We start from the raw sequence: 20382 nt of genomic DNA on the forward strand, positions 1-20382 counted from the left end.
AGAAGTGAATTCTGAAATGTGTGGTAGCTATCACAAGACTGAGGGTAGAATTGCCTTTCGGAAAGGATACCCTGGTGCTGTGTGGCTGGGGGGTGGGAAGGAGTCTAGGGAACCAATGAAAGACTGTGATAAGCCAAGAGGGAGGGTCCCACGGACAGGGTATATTTGAGACCAGTTTGGGAAACAGGTTGGTTGGATGTGGAGGTTGATGCCAGGGAGGAGGATGGCTCTGAGAGGAGTGAGTGCCCTTGACCAACTCCGGAAGTAGGAGGAGCTGAGTGTGGATGTGGAAATGGGGTGGGAAATGGGGAAGACAAGAGAGAGGACAGTGCCATCCCTTCCACTCCCATGTCCTCTGTGCATGCCTGTGGAAACCTGGCAGTTGCCTCCCAAGGCCTTACAACTTTCTCTGTGGCGATTTAAAACATTTGCACATCAGTCTGTAGATATCGGTTGGTGACTTTCTGAATCTACCAGATGCTCAACTTTTCGAGTGCAGAAGTGAACTGAATCCCATTGGATTGAATGGTGTCAAAATGAGCAAACGCCAAGGATAAGGTGAAGACTCACCTTTTCCAGGCTAGAAGCCACAGGGTTCTGTTGCCTCAAGGTGGACAAAAAGTGGGTAAGGAAATTCCATCCCCACCACAGTTTAGTGCATTCTGGACCCAAACACAGCCTTAGACCTGTGTGCACCTGTGTGGAGCCCCTGTTCTTCTCTGGGTGATGGAGAGCATCTCTAAGTTTCCTTGCTACTCCATGAAAATCAGGACACACCACCTCAAGATGTTCTAGACAATGTGTGAGAGGCTCACCCACTCACCCAAGTCAGGAATGAGGACTACTGAGTGGTGGAGAAATCCTTGAGGGATTGTTGCTCTTGGGAAGGGATAGCGATGGGGATGTGGATGAAGGCTCATTGAGGGCCCATGATCAAAATGCTCAGTAGTATCTCATGGTAAACTACTTTGTAAAGTGGTCCTTCATTTTAGTCTTCTATTTGAGAGCAATAAAGCACTGTAGAGATAAGATGTCATTTTTTCCTCCTTTTACAGGATAAATAAGAATACTAATGCAAAGCTTAAACTATTTTGAAAATTTTACTTTATTTTACTTACACCTATGTTACCAAAAGTATCTCTATCTATCTATCTATCTATCTATCTATCTATCTATCTATCATCTATCCATTTATCCATCCCACATAGTGTGGCATAGTCAGTATACCACATAAATTTGGGTGTAAAAAGATTTAAGAAACAAATTCTCTAATTACTTTTGAGACAAGGCCCAAAGTCCCCTCGCCTGCCCTTTGTCACAAGAAAATGTGGTCAAGAAAGATGGCAGAGCAGAGCAGATTGAGCAGATGGCCCTGCTCGGTGTTGGTGTTGGAGGAGTATACGATGGGCTCCTCAGGAGTGTGTAGACTGAGTTTCAAACTGTCAGAGATCCAAGTCTAGATCTCCCAGATATCATAGGTTTTAATTTCCCCTCATTTTTATAAGTGACATCCACCCTCTGAAGTGGGTGATGAGAGAATTATGAGTAGGTCTTTTAGGGAAATGTGTAATCACAATATTGGGCAGTGTGAGACGTTCTAGAATTATTCTGTATTCCCATTTTAGAAGCAAAACCAAATGGAAGCACAACTCAACATTGTTGGCTCCCACCCCCACCCCTAGCATAGAGCATGGCCATCTTGGGAGGGGCAGGGGCTCATGACTTTAATAGCTGAGTTTTCCAAATCGTTCACTCTTTAAACCTCTTTAAACCTCCTTGAACACCTCTCTAAACAGAAGCACATCTGCAGATGTTTGCCATTTTGGATGGACAGAATTGTGATTGAGAACATGGGGTATAGAGCCAAGCAGGTGGGATTTGAATTCTGGCATTGACTTCTCTGGATTTTGATCTTCACCTGGTATTTAGGGACAAGAATACTTATCTGTGAGGTTGAAGTAAAGCAATATCTGGAAGGTGCTCATCATAGTGTTGGGCAAGTGGCAATGACTCTTAATAACAATTGACTATAATAATATATGGTTCTTGATGATAATGAGCAACATGTCATCACTTCTTGAGGTCTCAGGTTGGGTGCCAGGCGTTTCCTGCCATTAGCGGAATGTTTGCCTCCAGAACCTGTGTCTTCTGAACTCTTTCCTCAGCCTTTCATAGCTCAGGGGGACAGGCAGGATCTTAGGGCTGAGCAGAGGCAAGAGAGGAAGGCTTTTTTTTTTCAGATTTTATTTATTCATGAGAGATACAGAGAGAGAAGCAGAGACATAGGCAGAGGGAGAAGCAGGCTCCCACAGAGTTTCTGTGGAGGGATGAAACAGTTCCGTATCCTGCTTGTGGCAATGGATACTTGAATTTTCACATTGGGTAAAGTTTCAAAGAACTGTATACTAGAAATTTATTTTAAGATTTTATTTATTTATTCATGAAAGAAACACAGAGAGAGGCAGAGACATAGGCAGAGAGAGAAGCAGGCTCCCTGTGGGGAGCCTGATGCGGGACTGGATCCCAGGACCCTGGGATCACGCTCTGAGCCGAAGGCAGACACTCAATCGCTGAGCCACCCAGATGCCCCAAGAGAGGCAAATTTGACCATCAAGGAATGGTGTGCAAAGCCAGTCTCATCTGGATGATTCCAGGGGGATGTAGCTCAGCAGAAAGGAACACTGAATAATACTAATAATGAATCAAATAATGGCAGCTGCCCATCATAGAGTGAATATCAAATGTCTAGGGCCACAGAAGACAGTTCACAGTATTCCCACCCTCCCAAATATGATCCCTGCTTGCCTATGTGGTGAGATTCTCAGAGGGCATCCATGACATGGACAATTGACACAGTACTGGAGTCTCTATGGGCTTGGTTCTCTTTCAGCCAATCCCCATTACCTTCACTGGTTCTGTGTCATAAGAAAATCTCTTTGTTGCCCTGCACAAGACACCTGGGGTCTGACCAGCTCTGGTTTTGTACCGGGGATCCGGAGGACAGCTCCACGACGCTCTCTGTGTGGGGGTGCACCTTGATAGGAAATGGGGTTCTCAGGCCAGGAGCGGCCCCTGTGGGAGAGGTGGGTCAGTGTGGCCAAAGCAGGTCCCTTTGAGAACAAGCCCATTCAAGCTCGTAAAAATAATTATCTCTCCTTGCAGTTCCGGTAGCCCTGGAAGGAACTTCGGGCACCGTTACCAGCTTCCAGCGGGTTTATCTCTGGAAAGGTGAGATGTGGGGCGGAGGGGGGGAGCGAGGATGCTGATTACACCAGACGGTTGGGCCCCACCTCCCGTTCACAGGGCACTTTGCTTCCCAGAAAGAAACAATCGTAGAGATTTGCTTTCCAAGTGAGTGCTCTGTGTGGCATAGATGGGCCTGACCCTCATCAGATAAGACACCAAGCCCCAGAAGAAACATGACAAGTGTCGAAGTCCCAGGAAGGATGGGGAAAGGGAGCAGGGCTTCCTGTGAGATCAAGTTCGCTGCCCTTGCTCTGGGGTGGGCGCTCCCAGGCTGCTGCAGACCAGGGAGGCATTTCTTCAGGGCTCTCAGCCACAGGGGGCTGGTCTCATGGCCAAGGGACACATGAGCCCGGCTTGGAGGTAGTGCTATTGCAGGTGCATGGAGCACGCTGGGGCTGCAGATAAACCCACACTTGGATCTCCCTGCTGCTTTTGTCCTCCTCCGAATCTCCTGAGCATTGACCAAGTGCCTACTCAGAGCTGGGGCAGGGCAAATTATTTGGGATGAGTCTGAATGACATGGGATAAAAGAGTCGAGTGAGGCATGGCCTTCACCTGTAGGAGGCTCCAGCCTCAGGAGGCAGCCTGAGCAGCAGATCCATACAGGCCATGGGGCCAGTGGGAGGAGGAGGACAGATCCCGCCCCACATCACGTCCCTCCTCTTCCCGGGATGCCTCCCTCACTCATATCGGGTCCCTGTAGAGACATGATTGGTGACCCTGGTGACCTGTTTTTGTGACCTCATGGGAAGGAGCATAGAGTGTGGGGCAGAGTCACTGTGTATGATTTCTGGTTGAGTCACCTCCTCATGGCCTTGCGCACACCATTCACACCCTCCAAGCCCCGTCTCCTCATGGGCAGCACAGGAATGAGTGCTTGCCTCCCAGAGCTGCATGGGCGTGGGCCCAGGGGTCACATATGCAGTGCTGGGAGCTGTGCCGGGTGCATGGGGTGGCTGACTCAAACTGGGGCTGGAGAGGCTGGATGGAGGGACAGGAGGGACAGGAGAGAAAGAAACAGAGAGTGCCCACCATTTGCTCATTCTAATGATTTCACTAGATGATACACCTCTTTTTTGCATTTAGCTGTCCCTATAAGGAGGCTATACTGAGGGATGGTATTGAGGGGATACATTTTAGTCATTTTGCAGACAAGATAAGGTGTGGAGAGGTTTGGTGAAATGCCCCCAGAGGTCCCTGTGGGGGACCAGAGGGCCCAGACTCTGGCTCCAAGTTTAGTGCTTCCTAGTTATCAAAAATTTCTTTTTTAAAATAAAGAGTTTATTTATGAGAGAGAGAGAGAGAGAGAGAGAGAGTGCATGAGTGGAGGAGGGGCAGAGGGAGAGGGAGAAGTAGACTTCCCGATGAGCAGAGAGGCTGATGCGAGACTCAATCCCAGGACCCTGGGATCATGACCTGAGCCAAAGGCAGATGCTTAACTGATTGAGCCCCAGGCACCCCCAAAATTTCTGATAAATAAGCTGCTGGCTGGTGAAGAATTAAGGAAGAGCTTCTTCCACAGACATGTGCCGCATGGAGCAGAAGCCCCCAAAGGCTTGTCTGATACCCGCTTCTCCCCATAGGCTCACTCTGCTCTCATGGAGACAAATTCCCAGCATGGAGATTTTTAAATTTTTTTTTTTCAAATTCTAGTTCATCAACTTTCCTCCTGCATATTCTGGGATAGACTATTTCATCTCTATGCATTTCTGTTTTCTCTGGAGTAAAATGAGAATCTTACTCCTTTTTCACAGGGTGTTCTAAAAACCAATATTTATGGGTACATTTCATCACCTTTGCAATGAATCATTTCAGTATCAAGGACAATAATGATTCTGGTATTGAGAGGTTGGCTGATGTTCCACAAAAGGCCAAAGAGTACAGGCCTCTGCCACTGGATTCGGCCCAGACCCTGTCTCGGACACCTGGCGGTGGACCGTGAGGATTTCCCACATTGTCATTTTGTTGACAAGAAGAATATCTCCTTTTTTCCATCCCAATGTAAGATTAACAATCCTTTTTTTTTTTTGCCCTCTCAGAGTCTGACATGGGATCTCGGTCTGAGTCTATGGGATGTAGGAGAGACATGGAACCAAGGCCAGCATCTCCAACAGAAACAGGTACCAGTCCCCAAACCCTTTTATATGCCTGGGTGTCTGGCTGTGGAGACAAGATGGTGACACCAGGCTTTTGATCAGTGAATGAGCCTGTTAGCATCACTGCACTCCGTAGCTAGGGACTATTCTCTAGCTCTTCAACCAGTTATTCATTTCACAAATACAGGCAGCTCCTCAGGGGGGCATTGGGCACTGAAAGGAAAGTGAAATCATTGCAGAATCATCACTGCCCCTGGAAAAGCAAACAACCATAGCAACGAAAGACTCTTAAAGACCAAGCTTCATCCAACTCCGGGCAGTGAGTGCAAACAGAATGTACAGATTCTGGAATTGTGTGGGGAGACAGATTTCTTGAGAAAGAGTCATTTAATGCAGTGGAAGATCTAAAGCCATACATTAACAGGGGCAGAAAGTATGTGCAGAGACACTCTATCCTTAGCATCTGCAATTGTTATTTCTCAGGTGGAGTGAAAACTCAGGGTGGGAGCAGGGAGGAGAGAGGGAGAGGAAGAGGAAGGAGGATGAGGAAGTGGAGAAGAGAAGGGAAAGGAAGGGTAGACAGGGAAAGGGAGAGGGGAAGTAGGTCGGTCTACCAGCACAGAGGAGGCAGCATGGCATCATGGGAGAAACACCACATTGCAAAGCAGATAGATTAGGGGTTGAGCCACTTTTTTGGGCTACTTACGCTACCTGCACAGCCATGGGTACTTTGCTCACCTGCTAAGAGCCTTGATTTATCATGTGTAGAATGTAGCTTGCTCTTCACTAATCCGGTTATAGTTGATACACCAGGTAAAACACCTGGCACATTGCCCAGTACTTAACAGATGCCACCCAAACCATAGCTTCTTCTCCTTCCCAGGGCTTTTTTCCAGATCCAATGAGATAAGGTACAAAAACCACCCCATGTGGGGCTCATCCATAGTAGTTTGACAGTTATGAGTTCATCCTGCATTCGTAGAGTTGCAGGACCTGAGGGTTGTGCCCTGGTTTAGAGTATGGGTTCTGAGGCCAGGAGAGCAGGCTTCAAAACTCAGCTCTGCCTCTGTCTGCCTGTGCAATCCTGAGTCACCTTCCTTGTGCCTCAGTTTCTCCCTCAGTAAATGAGAGAGAGAGAGAGAGAGAGAAGTTCCCAGGAGCCAGGGCAGTTGTGGGAATTGAGAGAGTAGGTAATGCTGAAAATCGCAGTGGCACAGAGCAGGTGCTCAACAGCTGGTGGCTGTTCTTACATGGTGGTGGCAGTGGTATCGGTGATGATGATGATCCTAGCACCCATCCTGGCTCATAGCAAGCCTTATTTTTTTTAAATATATTTCAATTAGATTTAATTAATATATACTGTATTATTAGTATTGGAGATAGAACACAGTGATTCATCAGCTGCGCAGTGGCCAGCGCTCATTACCTCCAGTGCCCTCCTTAATACCCATCAACCAGATTTCTGTAAAGTTCTGTCCCCAGTCCTCTTTTTTCCTGTATTGCCTGTCAGACAGCAGGTCCTGGTCTGGCATGGAAACTAGGGTCAGGGTACATATTCCTGTCCAATGCTCATAGCACCTTCAGAGGTCTTCCCGTGGAAGCTTTAATTTTGCCAGCAGGGTGTGGGAGAGGGTGAGTGGGCGCCTCGCATAAACAAGCACATGGCTGGGTTTCTTCTACACAATGACCCAGGCCCTCACCTTTCCGGTTGATGCCCAAGCAAATTGGCAAATTCATTCTGCCTTGGGAACCTCCTGAACACATGGCTGGTGTTCAAGTTCATCTGCTGCCAGCTATGGTTTTCCTGCTAGAACAAGGGTGAGTTCAGCACTCACCAGGGAGGGGACCAGAAGAGAGCGAGCTCCCTACTTGAGCCTTCTGGTGGTTCTGCATTTGGTGTTTTCTACGCATCTTGTCCCAGAGGTTAGGGCAACTCTGCTGACTGGTGTTATGGCTCCCACTTTATCAGTAAGACATGTGAGGCCTCATGTGCCTCAGTATCCCCTGATTGAGCTGTTCAGGACCAATTAAGCAGCTCCAGATTCAAGCTGTGGGCCGCTGTGCCTCTGAAGCCTAGGTTCCTCTAGAACACAGCCAATCCTTGGCACAGTGTGGGCTGCAGAGCTGAGTCCTGGTGGCCCCCGGCTGATGGATTTTGTTTCATGTGCAGAGCAGACTTCTTCTTCTTTTTTTTTTTTTTAACTGACCCAACATTTTTAAATTGGGAGGTTTTATATAAAATGAGATTTCAAGTTTCTTTAGAGGAAAACAGAGGAAAAGCTCTGGGCGTACTGGCTTCAGATTCCCACCTGGCGACCGTCCTCTGAGCTGAGTTGAATTGCCCTTGCCATCAGGAGCCTGGCTTCTGCTGGCACTCCTGCTGGCAATGGCATTCTTGGGGCACTATTGTTTGGGTTGCCCACCCCCTGTACCTTACCTCGTGGCAAGGTACAGGTGAATGATGGTGGAGCAATCCTAGATAGTCTATAAAATCCATCATTATCCCCTGTGTCAGGCCACACCTACAAAACCATCACAGGACTCCCACAAGAAGTGGAGTCCCCTCACTCCCCCACCCCACCCCCACCAGGGGAGCTGAACCTCCCCTTCCCCCTGCCCAAGACCTTGGAAAGAATCAGGGTGAATAGACCCAGCTTGGCTCAGTTTTCCCTTTCTGAGCTGATTAAATTCCTGGGCTTAGGGAGATAACATCCCTGCAGGAAAGACCCCTTTGATCTGCTCCTCTGTGGCTGGGCCCAGAGCCACCACCATGCCCTGTTTACCTGGCCTGAGCTCCACGATGTCCCTGAGAATGGCCTCCCCAGTTCAGAGCATGGTAAGGGATTGTCTGTTTTCTGCCCCAGGAAAGACAGCAACATGGTCTTTGGGGTCTCTGGCAAGGCTAGCCTTTTGGCCTTGGCAGATGTTAGTAAAGCCTTTATCTCTTGTGGTGGATTTTGTTGGTGAAAAAGGTCAGTCTTCAGGAACCTGCTCCATGGAGCATGGAGAGTGGGCTCCCGGGAGGATGCTCAAGCCCAAGGCAAATGGGAGTCCATATGGCATGTCATGCACCTTATGCCAGAGCCCTGAGCTAAGACACAGTGTAAACGGGCTCCAGCTCAACTCCATGAATTGCTTCATGCTCCCAGTGTAAGCATCTCTGCAAAGTCAGAGCTCTCATGAAGGGCATAAATAGGCTCCTCACCCCCAGGCCTGGAACATTGGGGTCCTCCTCCCTGGAGAACCTTTTTATAGAGCAACAGAACATCAGAGCAGGAGGGAACAGCATTGGCCTTGAAGCTCAGGAGGACTAGATAGTAGATAGGTGAGGAAGAGGGGAGAGCATGGACAACAGTCCTGGGGCAGCAAGCAGTATGGCAATGCTTCTGGAGTGTGAGTTGAGGACTGGAGATAAAGCTTAAAATATAGGTAGAGCCTGGACCAAGAAGAAAGCTTGGACTTCCATCCTGTGGGCAGCAGGGCACCAGAAAGAGCCTTAAGCCAGCAGTCATGGCATGTGAAGATATAAAGAAAGACCAGTCAAGCTGGAGATTTCAGATGGGGCAGAGCAGAGCTGAAAGCTGTCTTCACAGATGAAGGCTGCCATTTGGGAAAGAGACGGGATTTCTGTGTGGCTTCAAAAGATAGGAGCATCTGTGGTTCAAAGTGACAGATTTGACTTCACAACTTCTGAATGGTGGAGTGGGGTGCTCTGGTCAACCCAGACAGATCACGCAGGGGTACAGGGGCATCGACCAGAAATACTATGGGGAAACTCCTGCCTTGGGTGAAAAGTTGAACCAGATGGCTCCCAGTGTTTCTTCCAAACTAAGATTCTAAGATTTTGCAACTCTATAATTTTTAGGACTTTCTGAAAACTTCTGAATCCTTTCTGCCTGGCTAGACTCCCAGGCCCATGGCCTCCAGACCTCCTCTGGCTTCACATAGCCTAAAAAAAACCATGTATGTGTGTGTGTGTGTGGTGTTTGTGTGTGAGAGAGAAAGACAGTGAGAGACACACATAAACAGAGGGGTGGGGACAGAGAGAGGCCTGTTGTAGAGTTAAAGCGAAGGATATTGATTCTCTCCTTCTTTTTTAGATTTGACAACAGAGCTTTTCTCCCCTGTGGACCTTGACCAGGTCATTGTCAATGGAAGCCAATCCCTGCCCAGCCAGCAGCACTGGCTTTTCAAACACCTGTTTTCACCTCAGCAGGCAAACCTGTGGTGCCTGTCTCGTAAGTATCCTTAGACCTCATCCTTCCTCTTCTAGATCCACTGGTCAGGCAACACAAACCTGGTTTAACTCTCAAGAAATAGATATGATGAAACTCGATGGCATAACTCAGGGGTCACTTCAGTGTTAGTACAATCAATGATATAGAAGAAAGACAGGATATAACCCATATCTTCAAGAAGCTCATGGTATAGATAATCTCTACTCTACTCCCAGAACCTATCATCCATCTATCTATGCATCCACCCACTCATCATCCACTCACCCATCATCCATCCATCCATCCCTCTATTCATCCATCATCCTTATTTCATCTATCCACCCATCTATCCACTCATTCATCCATCCATTTATCCATCCACCCATCCATCCATCCATCCATCCATCCATTCATCCATCCATCCCTCCATCATCCACCCATCCATCCATCCACCCATCATCCATCCATCCATCCATCCACCCACCAATCATCCATCCATCCATCCATCTACCCATCATCCATCCATCCATCCATCCTTTTACCCAACAGGCATGTGCTATGTCTATCATGCGTTATGTTCTAAGCCTTGGGTTTGACCTTGGGGATGAGAAAACAGAAGAAGATGAATTAATTATGACCCCTCCCTGTGAGGGAGCTACCATATTCCAGTGGAAAACTCTGACATGGGAGTGAGAGCAGGGGAGATCATTCACAGAGTTCAAAGTTTTTATAGTCCTGTGGGCTCTGATCCCAACTGCCTCTGAGATGGTCTGCGTAGATCCAATGGAATACTGCCCTATCGTCTCCTGTATTTATGAGTTTACACCGCACTCTTCACCTTCTTAGACTGCTTTTATTCAGAGCCACATGGACTCCTTGTTTGGTGGGCAGTCCCCTCCCCAGCTAGCAGAACCTCATTGTTTTTTCTTGGGCCTTCCAGACTGGGTAGTCTCAACTGTCCTGGGCCTCTGTCCTCCCTGGAGGAATCCCTACCAAGTGTAGAGGGACCTGTAGAGGTTCCTTTCCTGCAGACCTCCCAAGGGCTAAAACCCATTGCTTCTTTGCCTGCAGGCTGTGTCCAGGAGCCCTCTTTCTGTCAGCTGGTGGAGATAACAGACAGTGCACCCTTGTATTTCACCTGCGCCCTCTACCCAGAAGCCCGGGTGTGTGACAGTGTAATGGAGTCCAGTCCCAAGGGGTGCAGACTGATCCTGCCCCACAGGCCAGAGACCCTGTTCCGGAAGAAAGGTGAGTGCTTGGTGGGCATCTGCACAAACTGCATTTCCAGTGGTCTACTAGCTCTGTGGTTTTAGAAGTATCCAAATTAACTTATTCTCCCTTTTAAAATTGAAGTTACTCATGCTCCTTGCAGTAATGTGAAGTAATTTAGAAATGCAGGATGTTGACTATAGAGACCAATCCTGTCCTGCAATCCCACTCCTTAGAAAAAGCCACCATTAATGCACATATCAGTTAAAATTCCATTTGGCTGTATATCACAGAAAATGCCAACGGTGGCTTTAACAAGATAGAAGTTGCTTTTTCCCCTGAGGACATTAATGACATTTCTTTTTTTGGAGTCCCACCCCCCCCTCCGCCATGCAGTCTCCATTTCTTCCAAGATGTTATCATGCTTCATTTACTGTTCTATCAGTGCTGGAGGTCTTTCTCAGAGATCTGGCAACCCTTGGTTTCACACTCAAATGTAAGAGAGGGACCCAGAAGCTGATTGGGAGGCTTAGAGTATGTGGTGAGAGCTTACTGACTTTTAAGTTTCCCTGTAGGATAATCTAGTTGGGCTACCCTTTGGGAAATCCCTCTGGTTATTATCTTTAGGTCCTTCCCTATGTAGGAATCTTGTAATATCTGGCCTGGGGCTATGAGCCTGGCTGATATTCATTTGGATACCAAATAAAGTTGGAAGATGGGAGTCTCAACCTTCACCATGTGGATGAACTTGAAGGAATCCCCTAGTTTCAGTGTGAAACTCCCACCATGAACTCCACCTGATGCACCCAAGAGAGACTCTCTTTTTGGACCTCTCCAGAGGATAAACCTTCCACCTTCTTCTATGGTGGGGAGAGGACACTCGTCTACTGTGCAAAAGAGAGGAAGCCATCTGGAGACCTAACTGCTTCTTAAAGAGATTTCCAGCCTATCCTGGTTTAGCCCACCTTCATCCCAGTGATACCAACACTTAAACTTTTTGGAATTCCAGAAGGTGTATAGGATTTCTTCTTGTTCTTCCCACAGAAAAGTCACTGACTGGGTTTTCTTAGGTCTACAAAGTGAACTTTGTATTCCTCTGTGTTCTTTCTGGCTTTCACAACTTTGTTGCTCCATCCCCTCTTCTATTCTCTTTATGCCTGTGGGTGTGAGCCTTTACAATAATCTCCTTACTGTTATTTTTGTGAGATCTGGATGAAAGCAGAGCATAAGCATGGGAGTTGAATACGCCATCTTTAATTGGAAGCTCTTGACCTGGTGTCTATACCCTCACCCTCATATTTTCATGGATGCAACAGATCTGTTCCTAAATAATGTAATTTCTTTCTCCCCCTGTGTAGTTATACTGAGAGATAAAGTGAAGAACTTTTATACTCGCCTGCCATTCCAAAAATTGATGGGGATTTCCATTAGAAACAAAATGCCCATGTCGGAAAAATCCATTTCCAATGGGTAAGCTACATCTGTCACTTCAAGTATTTATTATTAAGAGTTTTCTATGTTCATAAAGACAGTGACTTAATATCAGTTGAAAGCACACACAGAAAAACCTGTAAAACTCAAAGTGAAGAGTGAAAAGGTAATGAGGAGGTGACCATACCTAAAAACTGTGGCCAAGTTCAACACAAAATCGAGCCCTGAACGCCCAGTCAGCTGACACAAAAGGGAAACACTGACCCAAGTCTTGTCAATTAACAAAAATTACCAAGTATTGTAGTGAACCGGATGAGCAAAGTCTCACTGTGCTGTATGCAGAATCTGGAGAAGCAGTGGAACTTTTAACAGGATCACAAGATGATAAGGACTTTGAATATGTTATACTTCTTATTTTTAAAAGTATGTTGTGATATATTTAGTTAGCTATTATTTAGTTGTTTTAATTGAGGGTGACATTTCCATCAGCTTAGTTTATGGATCTCATGCATCAGGATCACCAAGAGGACTTTTTTTAAAAAAATAAATTTTATTTATTTATTCGTGAGAGATACAGAGAGAGAGGCAGAGACATAGGCAGAGGGAGAAGCAGGCTCCCTCCTGGGAGCCTAATACGGGACTCCATCCCAGGACCCTGGGATCAGGACTTGAGCCGAAGGCAGATGCTCAACCACTGAACCACCCAGGCATCCCCCAAGAGGACTTTTTACAAACCACATTCCTGGGTCCTTTCCTGGACCTACTGAGTCAGCATTTCCTGGGGTGGGTCTCAAGACTGAATTTCAAGTAAGATTCTCCTCCCAGTGATTCTTTTCTACTTTAGAATTGGAGAATCATTGATCTATGATCTGTTGGTCTATGAAGTGTTGTTGATTTTTGAAACTATGTCATGTTGCTGGTGTTGAAGATCAGCTTTTGGAAAATGGAATTAAAAGGATGCTACAGGGCAGACTGTCTTGAGATCTGGTAGGGTGTCTCCTGTGATGATGGGACAGGGTTAGAGAAGGATGGTTAGAACCAGGGATCAGTTTGATCCTGGTGCTGGGGACTCAGAGAAGGGTGGTTCGATGGAAAAGCACCTCATTCAGGCTGGAGCTCAGCATTGGGCTTCCATGGAAGAAGCACAAAGTGATGGGTGGGCAAGTTGGGTGGGGCAGGACTCTGGGAGAGGGAGCTGTGGGACAAACGGTCCACAGGCATCAGGGCAGAGATGCAGTCAGCATTGGAAAAACTCCCCATGACCTGGAGGCTTTATCCACAAGGATGTGACTTGGGTTTGGGGGCTCTTAAGACAGAGCAGGAGAATGGCAAGAAGAAGGCAGGGTCCCTACCTTGAAAAGGAGCTGAGGAGTCAAGCCACCTCTCAGGAGTCAAGAATGGATGATCACAACTGGGACACGTGATTAGGGTGAGAAATACTAGAACTGAGCCCAGGAGCACTGGGTTGGGGGCACGTAGGTGGCTCAGTGGTTAAGCATCTGTCTTTGGCTCAGGTCATGATCCTAGAGTCCTGGGATTGAGTCCCACATCAGGCTCCCTAGAGAGAGCCTGCTTCTCCCTCTGTCTGTGTCTCTGCCTCCCTCTGTGTCTCTCATGAATAAATAAGTAAAATCTTAAAAAAAAAAAAAAGTAGCATTGGCTTGGAGCCACTGTTTCTCTAGGACAGGTCCTAGAAGCTGAAGGTGGGGTCTAGCAGCCACTGAATTATTAAGAAAAGTAGGTCCTGGGATGGGACCTGGATGTGCTGACCTAGCAAATAGGAGCCTGTTCTTGGAGTGTGATCATCCTACATTGCAGAGCAGACATGGAGGGAAGCTGTGTTGGGAGACAAATGCAGGTCATTTCCAATAGGACACCTAGTTGGGTCAGTAAATCCATAAGCCCATAGAATCCCCCATTTCTGAAGATGCCTTTTCACCTTTCCTACCATCGCTTCCTAGTCCCATAGCCCTAAGCTGGACTCTCTCCCAATCCGAACGGATTGGCTTATTCAGGACACTGGGTGAGCATGGCTTAGAGACGGGTACATAACAGACACAGAATAAATGCTTGATGAATGAATGAGCCAACGAATGAAGGAGAAAAGAGTAGAATTCTGTTTTCAGAAGGAACCTCAAAGCTAGGAGTTCACTTATGTGTATTAGCCAAAGCATCCCTACTTTTAGAAGTCATGAAGAAGAGAGCCCCTAGATGTAGGAATGACTGTAATGTGGTAGGTCCTGGGCCACCCACACAAACCCTCTTCCCTCTCTCTTCCTACTCCAGCTTCTTCGAATGTGAATGGCTGTGTGATGCGGACCCATGCTGCACTGGCTTTGGTTTTCTCAATGTTTCCCAGTTAACAGGTAGTCGTGATAATAACTCTGGCTGCCTGCACACAGCTCCTGGCAGCCTGGAGAGCATGCTCACACCTCTGGTCTCATGCTGGGTGGGGAGGTGTCATCTTTGTTCCCAGATGGGAAGTAGGGGCGGGGACAGGGGAGGTGGTTCATAATTGGGATACCTGGACATGGCTTCTGGCTCACTGCATGGGCACCTTTACACAGCACTACTGCCAGGCTAGAATCACCTCCCTCCATACTCTTGTATTATCTCTCCAGACCCAGCTCAGGCAGTTTGGTGGGATGAGCTTTGGATCTATCCATATGACCTGAATTGAAAAGTTGATTCAGTCGCTTCCTAGGGGTGTGATCCTAAAAAAGCCACTGCATCATAGAGCCTTGGCATCCCTTATCTGCAAATAGGAATACAAATGCTACCCCTCTCCTGTCATTTCATGAGAATCAAGTGATAGGATGCAGACAGAGCCCAAGCACACACCTGGGCATGTGACGGGTGCCCCATAAGGATTAGCTGTCTCCATCCCTGTCCTCTTAGACCAGGAGCTCATTGCAGTACCCGGTTTTTCCATCAGTGACTAGGATCACACCTGGAATGAAGTAGAGTACCCCAAATATCTACTGGAGAATAAGTTTGCCGAATTTTTCTCATTCACATACAGTAGACTGTCTTGATCATTTTCCTGGTCCTGGTTACTGTTTGCTCCAGGAGGAGAGGTGACATGCCTAACTCTGAACAGCTTGGGACTTCAGACATGCTCTGAAGAAAACATGGGAGCCTGGCGCATTCTGGACTGTGGCTCCCCTGACACTGAGGTCCGAACCTATCCCTTCGGATGGTACCAGAAGCCTGGTGAGTGACCTGTCCCAAACAGCTGTGTGGGTGTCCTTAGTTGACCATTTCCCAACCATTAGGATGACATCCTTGGGCTGGGAAGTAGATTAGCTGGGATTCATTGGGTACAAGGGACAGAAACTGAGTCTGTTCTACTTAAGCAGGAAATAAATTTTTTAAAAGTCTGCTAATAGACTCAAAAGAAAGATGACTTGCTAGGTCTCTTGGATGTATTCAGCAGGAATGGATGGACACTTCTCCATCATTGGGTTTTGGTGGCTATAGTAAAGGTTTAAATTCAAGGGAGAGAGTTTGGCTCAGCTTGGGCTATGAGTCCTCCCACTGCCAGAGGGAGGGTAGGGAGGCTTGAGTGATGGTCCCAGAAAGACTGGATGTGTTGGGGGAGAGGAGGGTTCCCAAAGTATAGTTAAGGTGCTGTTGCTGGGCAGGGGAAACCAACAGATGTGCCCTCTGCCAAGTTCCCTTGTTTTTTTGAAACTTGTCACTTAATCAGGACAAAGGAGACTCATGGCCATCTTGGGGTGAGAAAAGAGGACACTGGTGTATATTTGACAACATACATGGAGTTGGGATTTCAGAGTTGAGGCAGTTGTTGCACCAGGGTGGCACTTCACATGTATATGCTGATTACATCCCAGCACATTTTAGGAGCTCAGTCTGAAACTGGTGAATGAATGAATGAATGAATGGTCTACATGCATGGTGTGATGGAGAAGCCCTTGTACTCAAATGAAAAGATATTAGTGTCTTCCCAACTCTGCCATCTACTGAAGGTTTATCTTTGGAAAAGTCTTCCCTTTCCTCAGTATCCCCATGGGTAAAACAATGAGTGAGACTTACTCTGGCCTTCTTGGTTCCTACCTTCCGGGTGTACATGAGTGTGGATTCACCTGGGGAACAGGAGGCAGCTGCATGGAAACTGGACATCCTCACCCTGTGTCCCAGAAGCAAATTCATAGACATGTCCCAGATACAAAAAGATTGAAAACCCCCTCTGAGTAGGTGTTCAATGGAGAGACTGCGCCAAGGTTCGTTATCTCCAATCTCTCCTACTAGTGGCTTCCTGTTTAGTTTTCAGAGTTGATTATTGGACAGATACTGGCCCTGCTGGGGCACCTGGAAATGAGAGTCATGGAATGTGTGGTTTGGAGGAATCTTAGAGATCCATAACTTTGATCTCTGCATTCTTCACATCACCCAACACAACACGCTGCCTTAAGGAGGGAAGGAGAGGAAACTTGGTGTTGCTCATGGGGCTGCAGAGTGTCCACACGTGTGCTGTATCCCTGCTCATGCTGGGGCTTCTACATGGGCGTATAATTCAATACTCCTGGTGCCCGTTGGAATTGGCATTATTTCCTCCATCTTGAGATGAAGGCATAGAAAGTTGAAGCTACTCAAGTCAAGCCACACAGCTGGAGTCAAGTTGCAAGCCCAGAGCTCATGACTCTAAACTTCACCCTCCTCCATTTTCCATGCTGCCTGGAGGGTCTTCTGTATCCCGGGAGTGATTGGATGGGAAGATGTCCAGACGCTTTCTTTGACTGGTTTTCCCCTCTTCAATTAACTAATAAGCAATTAACTAATACATTGAAAAAAAATAAAATAAAACTAATAAACTAACAGACCAAACCAGTCAGTGGTTTGGCTTCTGGTTCCAGAGCCATCTCCAGCTTGAGGGGCCGGGGCTGGGACCCCTTGGCAGAATCTGGCCCTTGGATCTTGTACATGTGCCTACTAATCTCCAAGGCATTCCTTGGCTTTGGGGCAGATTTATTTGGAGTTAATTATTAGCAGACTGAATGGAATCTTTCCTGCTGATGTCTACCTTGAGCATCCTGCGACTGATCCTTGATCTGAATTCACTCAGGGTCAGGGTTACGCTTTTCATTTTATTTTCACATCTTGATTTATTTTAGGGAAAACATCAGGGTTGTAGGATGAAAGAGCCTCACTGGGTTTCTATATAGAGAAGAATGTTCCATATAGGCTTTTCACTAACTCGCAGGGATGGGAGAGAAGCGAGTGCCCGCTGAGGACAGTGGCCCCTGCGGGAGACCCAAGGCCAGCTCTGGGTTTTGAGGGGGCTTCGAAACAGAAGTCTTCCCCTTCAGAACCTCCCTGCCCATCTCTCCTCCTGTCCGTCTTCCCATCTCCTCACCCCACCAAAGACTGAAAAATATCAGTTTCCATCCTCATCTTGCTCAGGGGAGAGTCGGGTAAAAAGAAGCTTAAGAAATAAGTCATTTGTTCAGAAATATCATGGGAATCAGACCAGAGCATTACAGCATCATGGCAGGAGTTGGAAAGGCAGAGAACCCAAGGTGCTCATTTTCCCCACTCGATTCCATCTGTTCTGTGTCTTTTCATCTGACAGCACAGACCACTAGCTTTTTCCAAACATATGTTTTGTGGGGTCAGGCTGGGGACTCAGAGTTCTGTCCAGAAACCAGAGGCCAGGGAATTAAGAATTCCCAGCAGTGCTCTCTTTCAGCGGACACTGACTGAGCATCGGCCATGCCCAGGGCCTCCGGTGTTGCTAATTCAGCTCTTCCTGTGGGGCTGGCTGGAGAAAGCATTGTAAGCATCATCTCATCTAATCCTCACAACCACTGTCAGATGAGGAAAGGGAACTCCAGGGAGGTCAAACCACTTGCCCACGGTGACACAGGAATTGTGTCTGAGTCACCCAGCCACATAACATAATGACTCAGTCAATCAGAAAGAACGAGGTCTGAGCTCTCAGACCTGTCATTTGCCTGCCCGAGCCTGGAAGGGAGCATAGGACCCCGATCTTCCCACCTCCATAAGTTCTGGTGCATGAAGCGTGCATTTGTCTGCAAAAATTCTTGCAAAGAATTTCCGTAATAGACCTTGCCCTAGCTTCAGATGCATGGCGTGGCCATTTAGGGGGCTGACATCTATACTTAGTCTTTACCACGGGCCTCTGATTGGGCTCCAGGCTGAGAGCCAGAGACAAGAAGCATAACACCTGTCCCATTTCCGAAGAACTACCCCTGAGAAAGGAGAAAGGAAGTGATACTCACTGAGTTCCTACTACATGTCAAACACCATGGGAGCTTGGGAAGTGGATGGCCCTGTCTGCAGAGGCTTTAGCTGGGCCGGGGAGGCAGATATGAGAGAAATGGAACATTTCTTGAGCAATTACTATTTGTCACAAGCAACTCTAGAGCACTTTGTCTCCTGTATTAATTTCCCACCCCCCTGGGAGTTGGCTCTCTATTCCTCTCCCCTCGTGAGGAGATAATTATTCCCCGTGGAATCAGAGAGCTACAGAGAGATGTGGCTGATGATCCTGTGATAGGATCCACAGGGGCTTCTGGAGCGTGAAAAGGATTGTGCCCAAGTGGCTCCAGGGAAGTCTGCATGTAGGTGAAGGCCAGCGGGCTGAAGGGAGCAGTGGCCACTGTGTGGGGACAAGCAGCAGGCCCTGGTGGGAAGGGTGCACCACCGTCCTGCCCTCCCAGCTTCAGAGAGCTTCAGAGAGCCACACAGCATCACACCATGAGCTCGGGACCAGGCTGTTTGCAGAGCAGAGACCAGAGCTTAGCCTCCTGGGATCCCGGAGCCCCAACAGGGGACCCCAGAGAGCCCGTGGCAATGCTCTTTCCGATTTTCCTGTCCACAGTGAACAGAAAGTTCCATGTGTCAGCTCAGAGCCTACCCAGGCTCATGCTGAGCAAGGGTGTATGCAAAGGAGGCTGTTTGTAGCCCCTTCCCGGCAGTGGGACCCGAGAGCAAGCATTCTTAGCCTCCTGGGTGACAGTAGTGGGCGCTGCTCTGTGGTTAGACAGTGCCCCAGAGCCCAGGGTTTTCTGGAAGGGGTGGGGGCCTCTGGGGCCTCTGTACCCTCCCTATGCTCTTTGAAGAGAGCTAGAGCCATTCTCTCCACAGCTGTGCGTGGTCTGCAAGTGGGGCAGGGTCTTTGGTTTGTTTATAAAGTCAAATGTGGCTTCTAAAAAAAAAACCCAATCGAAGCCACATGGTTCCTGTCTTCTGCTAAGCAAATGTACGTGGACCTTGTAGCAGTTCTAGATACGGGAACGTAACCTGGGAAGGAAATGAAAAACCCTTCTAATTATGCCTCCGTGCAATCCACATCGAAACTGCCACATGTAGGTAGGGTTAGTGAACGGTCCACCCTTGGTCCTCACTCCCCTCTGGTTGACAAATCCTGCCTTGTACTCAGCCCCAAGCTGGCTCCAAACACCAGGCTGGCAATTTTTTTTTTTTTTTTTTTTTTTTTTTTTTTTTTTTTTGCTATAACATCTTATTTAGTCCCCAAGCAACCCGATGAGGTAGGGCCTGTTGCCGGCCCTATTCTGTTTCACTGGTGGCAATGTGAGCAGGAGCCCTGCTTTGTAGTGGTTGCCACTTGCCAGGCTGTAAACGTCCCCATCATGACTGTTTTAGGTTACCAACCTGCTTTCTATTTTACCCGAAAGGCAAAATCCTATTAGGAATCCTATTAAGATCCTATTAGGAAATACTGCCTTGGGGGATGAGAAGAGGTAAAGAAAGAACAAAAAGAGAAAAAAAAAAAAAAAGAAAGAAAGCAAGAACAGTGGGGCTATGTGACCTGTTCTCTGCTGAGATGAACTGCGTGGCAGGGCTCCCTATGTGGTTTCCAGTGATCCCTTAGCACAATAAAATTAACTGTATACTCTGTGTGTACCATATACATTCTTCACAATACCACACAACGCAATGCAATACAATACGATGATAGAGATGTTGCCTTTGCAAGCTGTGCTTCTTTTGAATTCTAAATTTCAAGATACATTTCCAGAAGCAGAGTTACTGAGGCCAAGGGTGGGAACATTTGAATGGCCTTGATACAGATGGTCTAATTGTTCTTTGTAGACTGCAGTCACGCTCAGGACCTTTGCTTTGCTCTGAGAACCACTCTTCCAGGAAAGACAGATATTTCAACAAACAAACCAGGC

At 47.5% G+C, this 20382-nt stretch overlaps 1 protein-coding gene across 1 annotated transcript in view; it reads left to right on the forward strand.

Annotated features, from left to right (window-relative positions):
- Positions 1–20382, forward strand: part of TG (thyroglobulin) — a 285189-nt gene that overhangs the window by 116132 nt on the left and 148675 nt on the right. The window contains 7 exon segments of the mRNA NM_001048104.1: positions 3163–3228; positions 5286–5366; positions 9443–9580; positions 10631–10807; positions 12127–12238; positions 14486–14565; positions 15269–15412. Coding sequence (NP_001041569.1) covers positions 3163–3228; positions 5286–5366; positions 9443–9580; positions 10631–10807; positions 12127–12238; positions 14486–14565; positions 15269–15412 — 798 coding nt within the window.

This window comes from Canis lupus, chromosome 13, assembly GCF_011100685.1.
Source record: "Canis lupus familiaris isolate Mischka breed German Shepherd chromosome 13, alternate assembly UU_Cfam_GSD_1.0, whole genome shotgun sequence".
NCBI classification, from domain to species: Eukaryota; Metazoa; Chordata; class Mammalia; order Carnivora; family Canidae; genus Canis; species Canis lupus.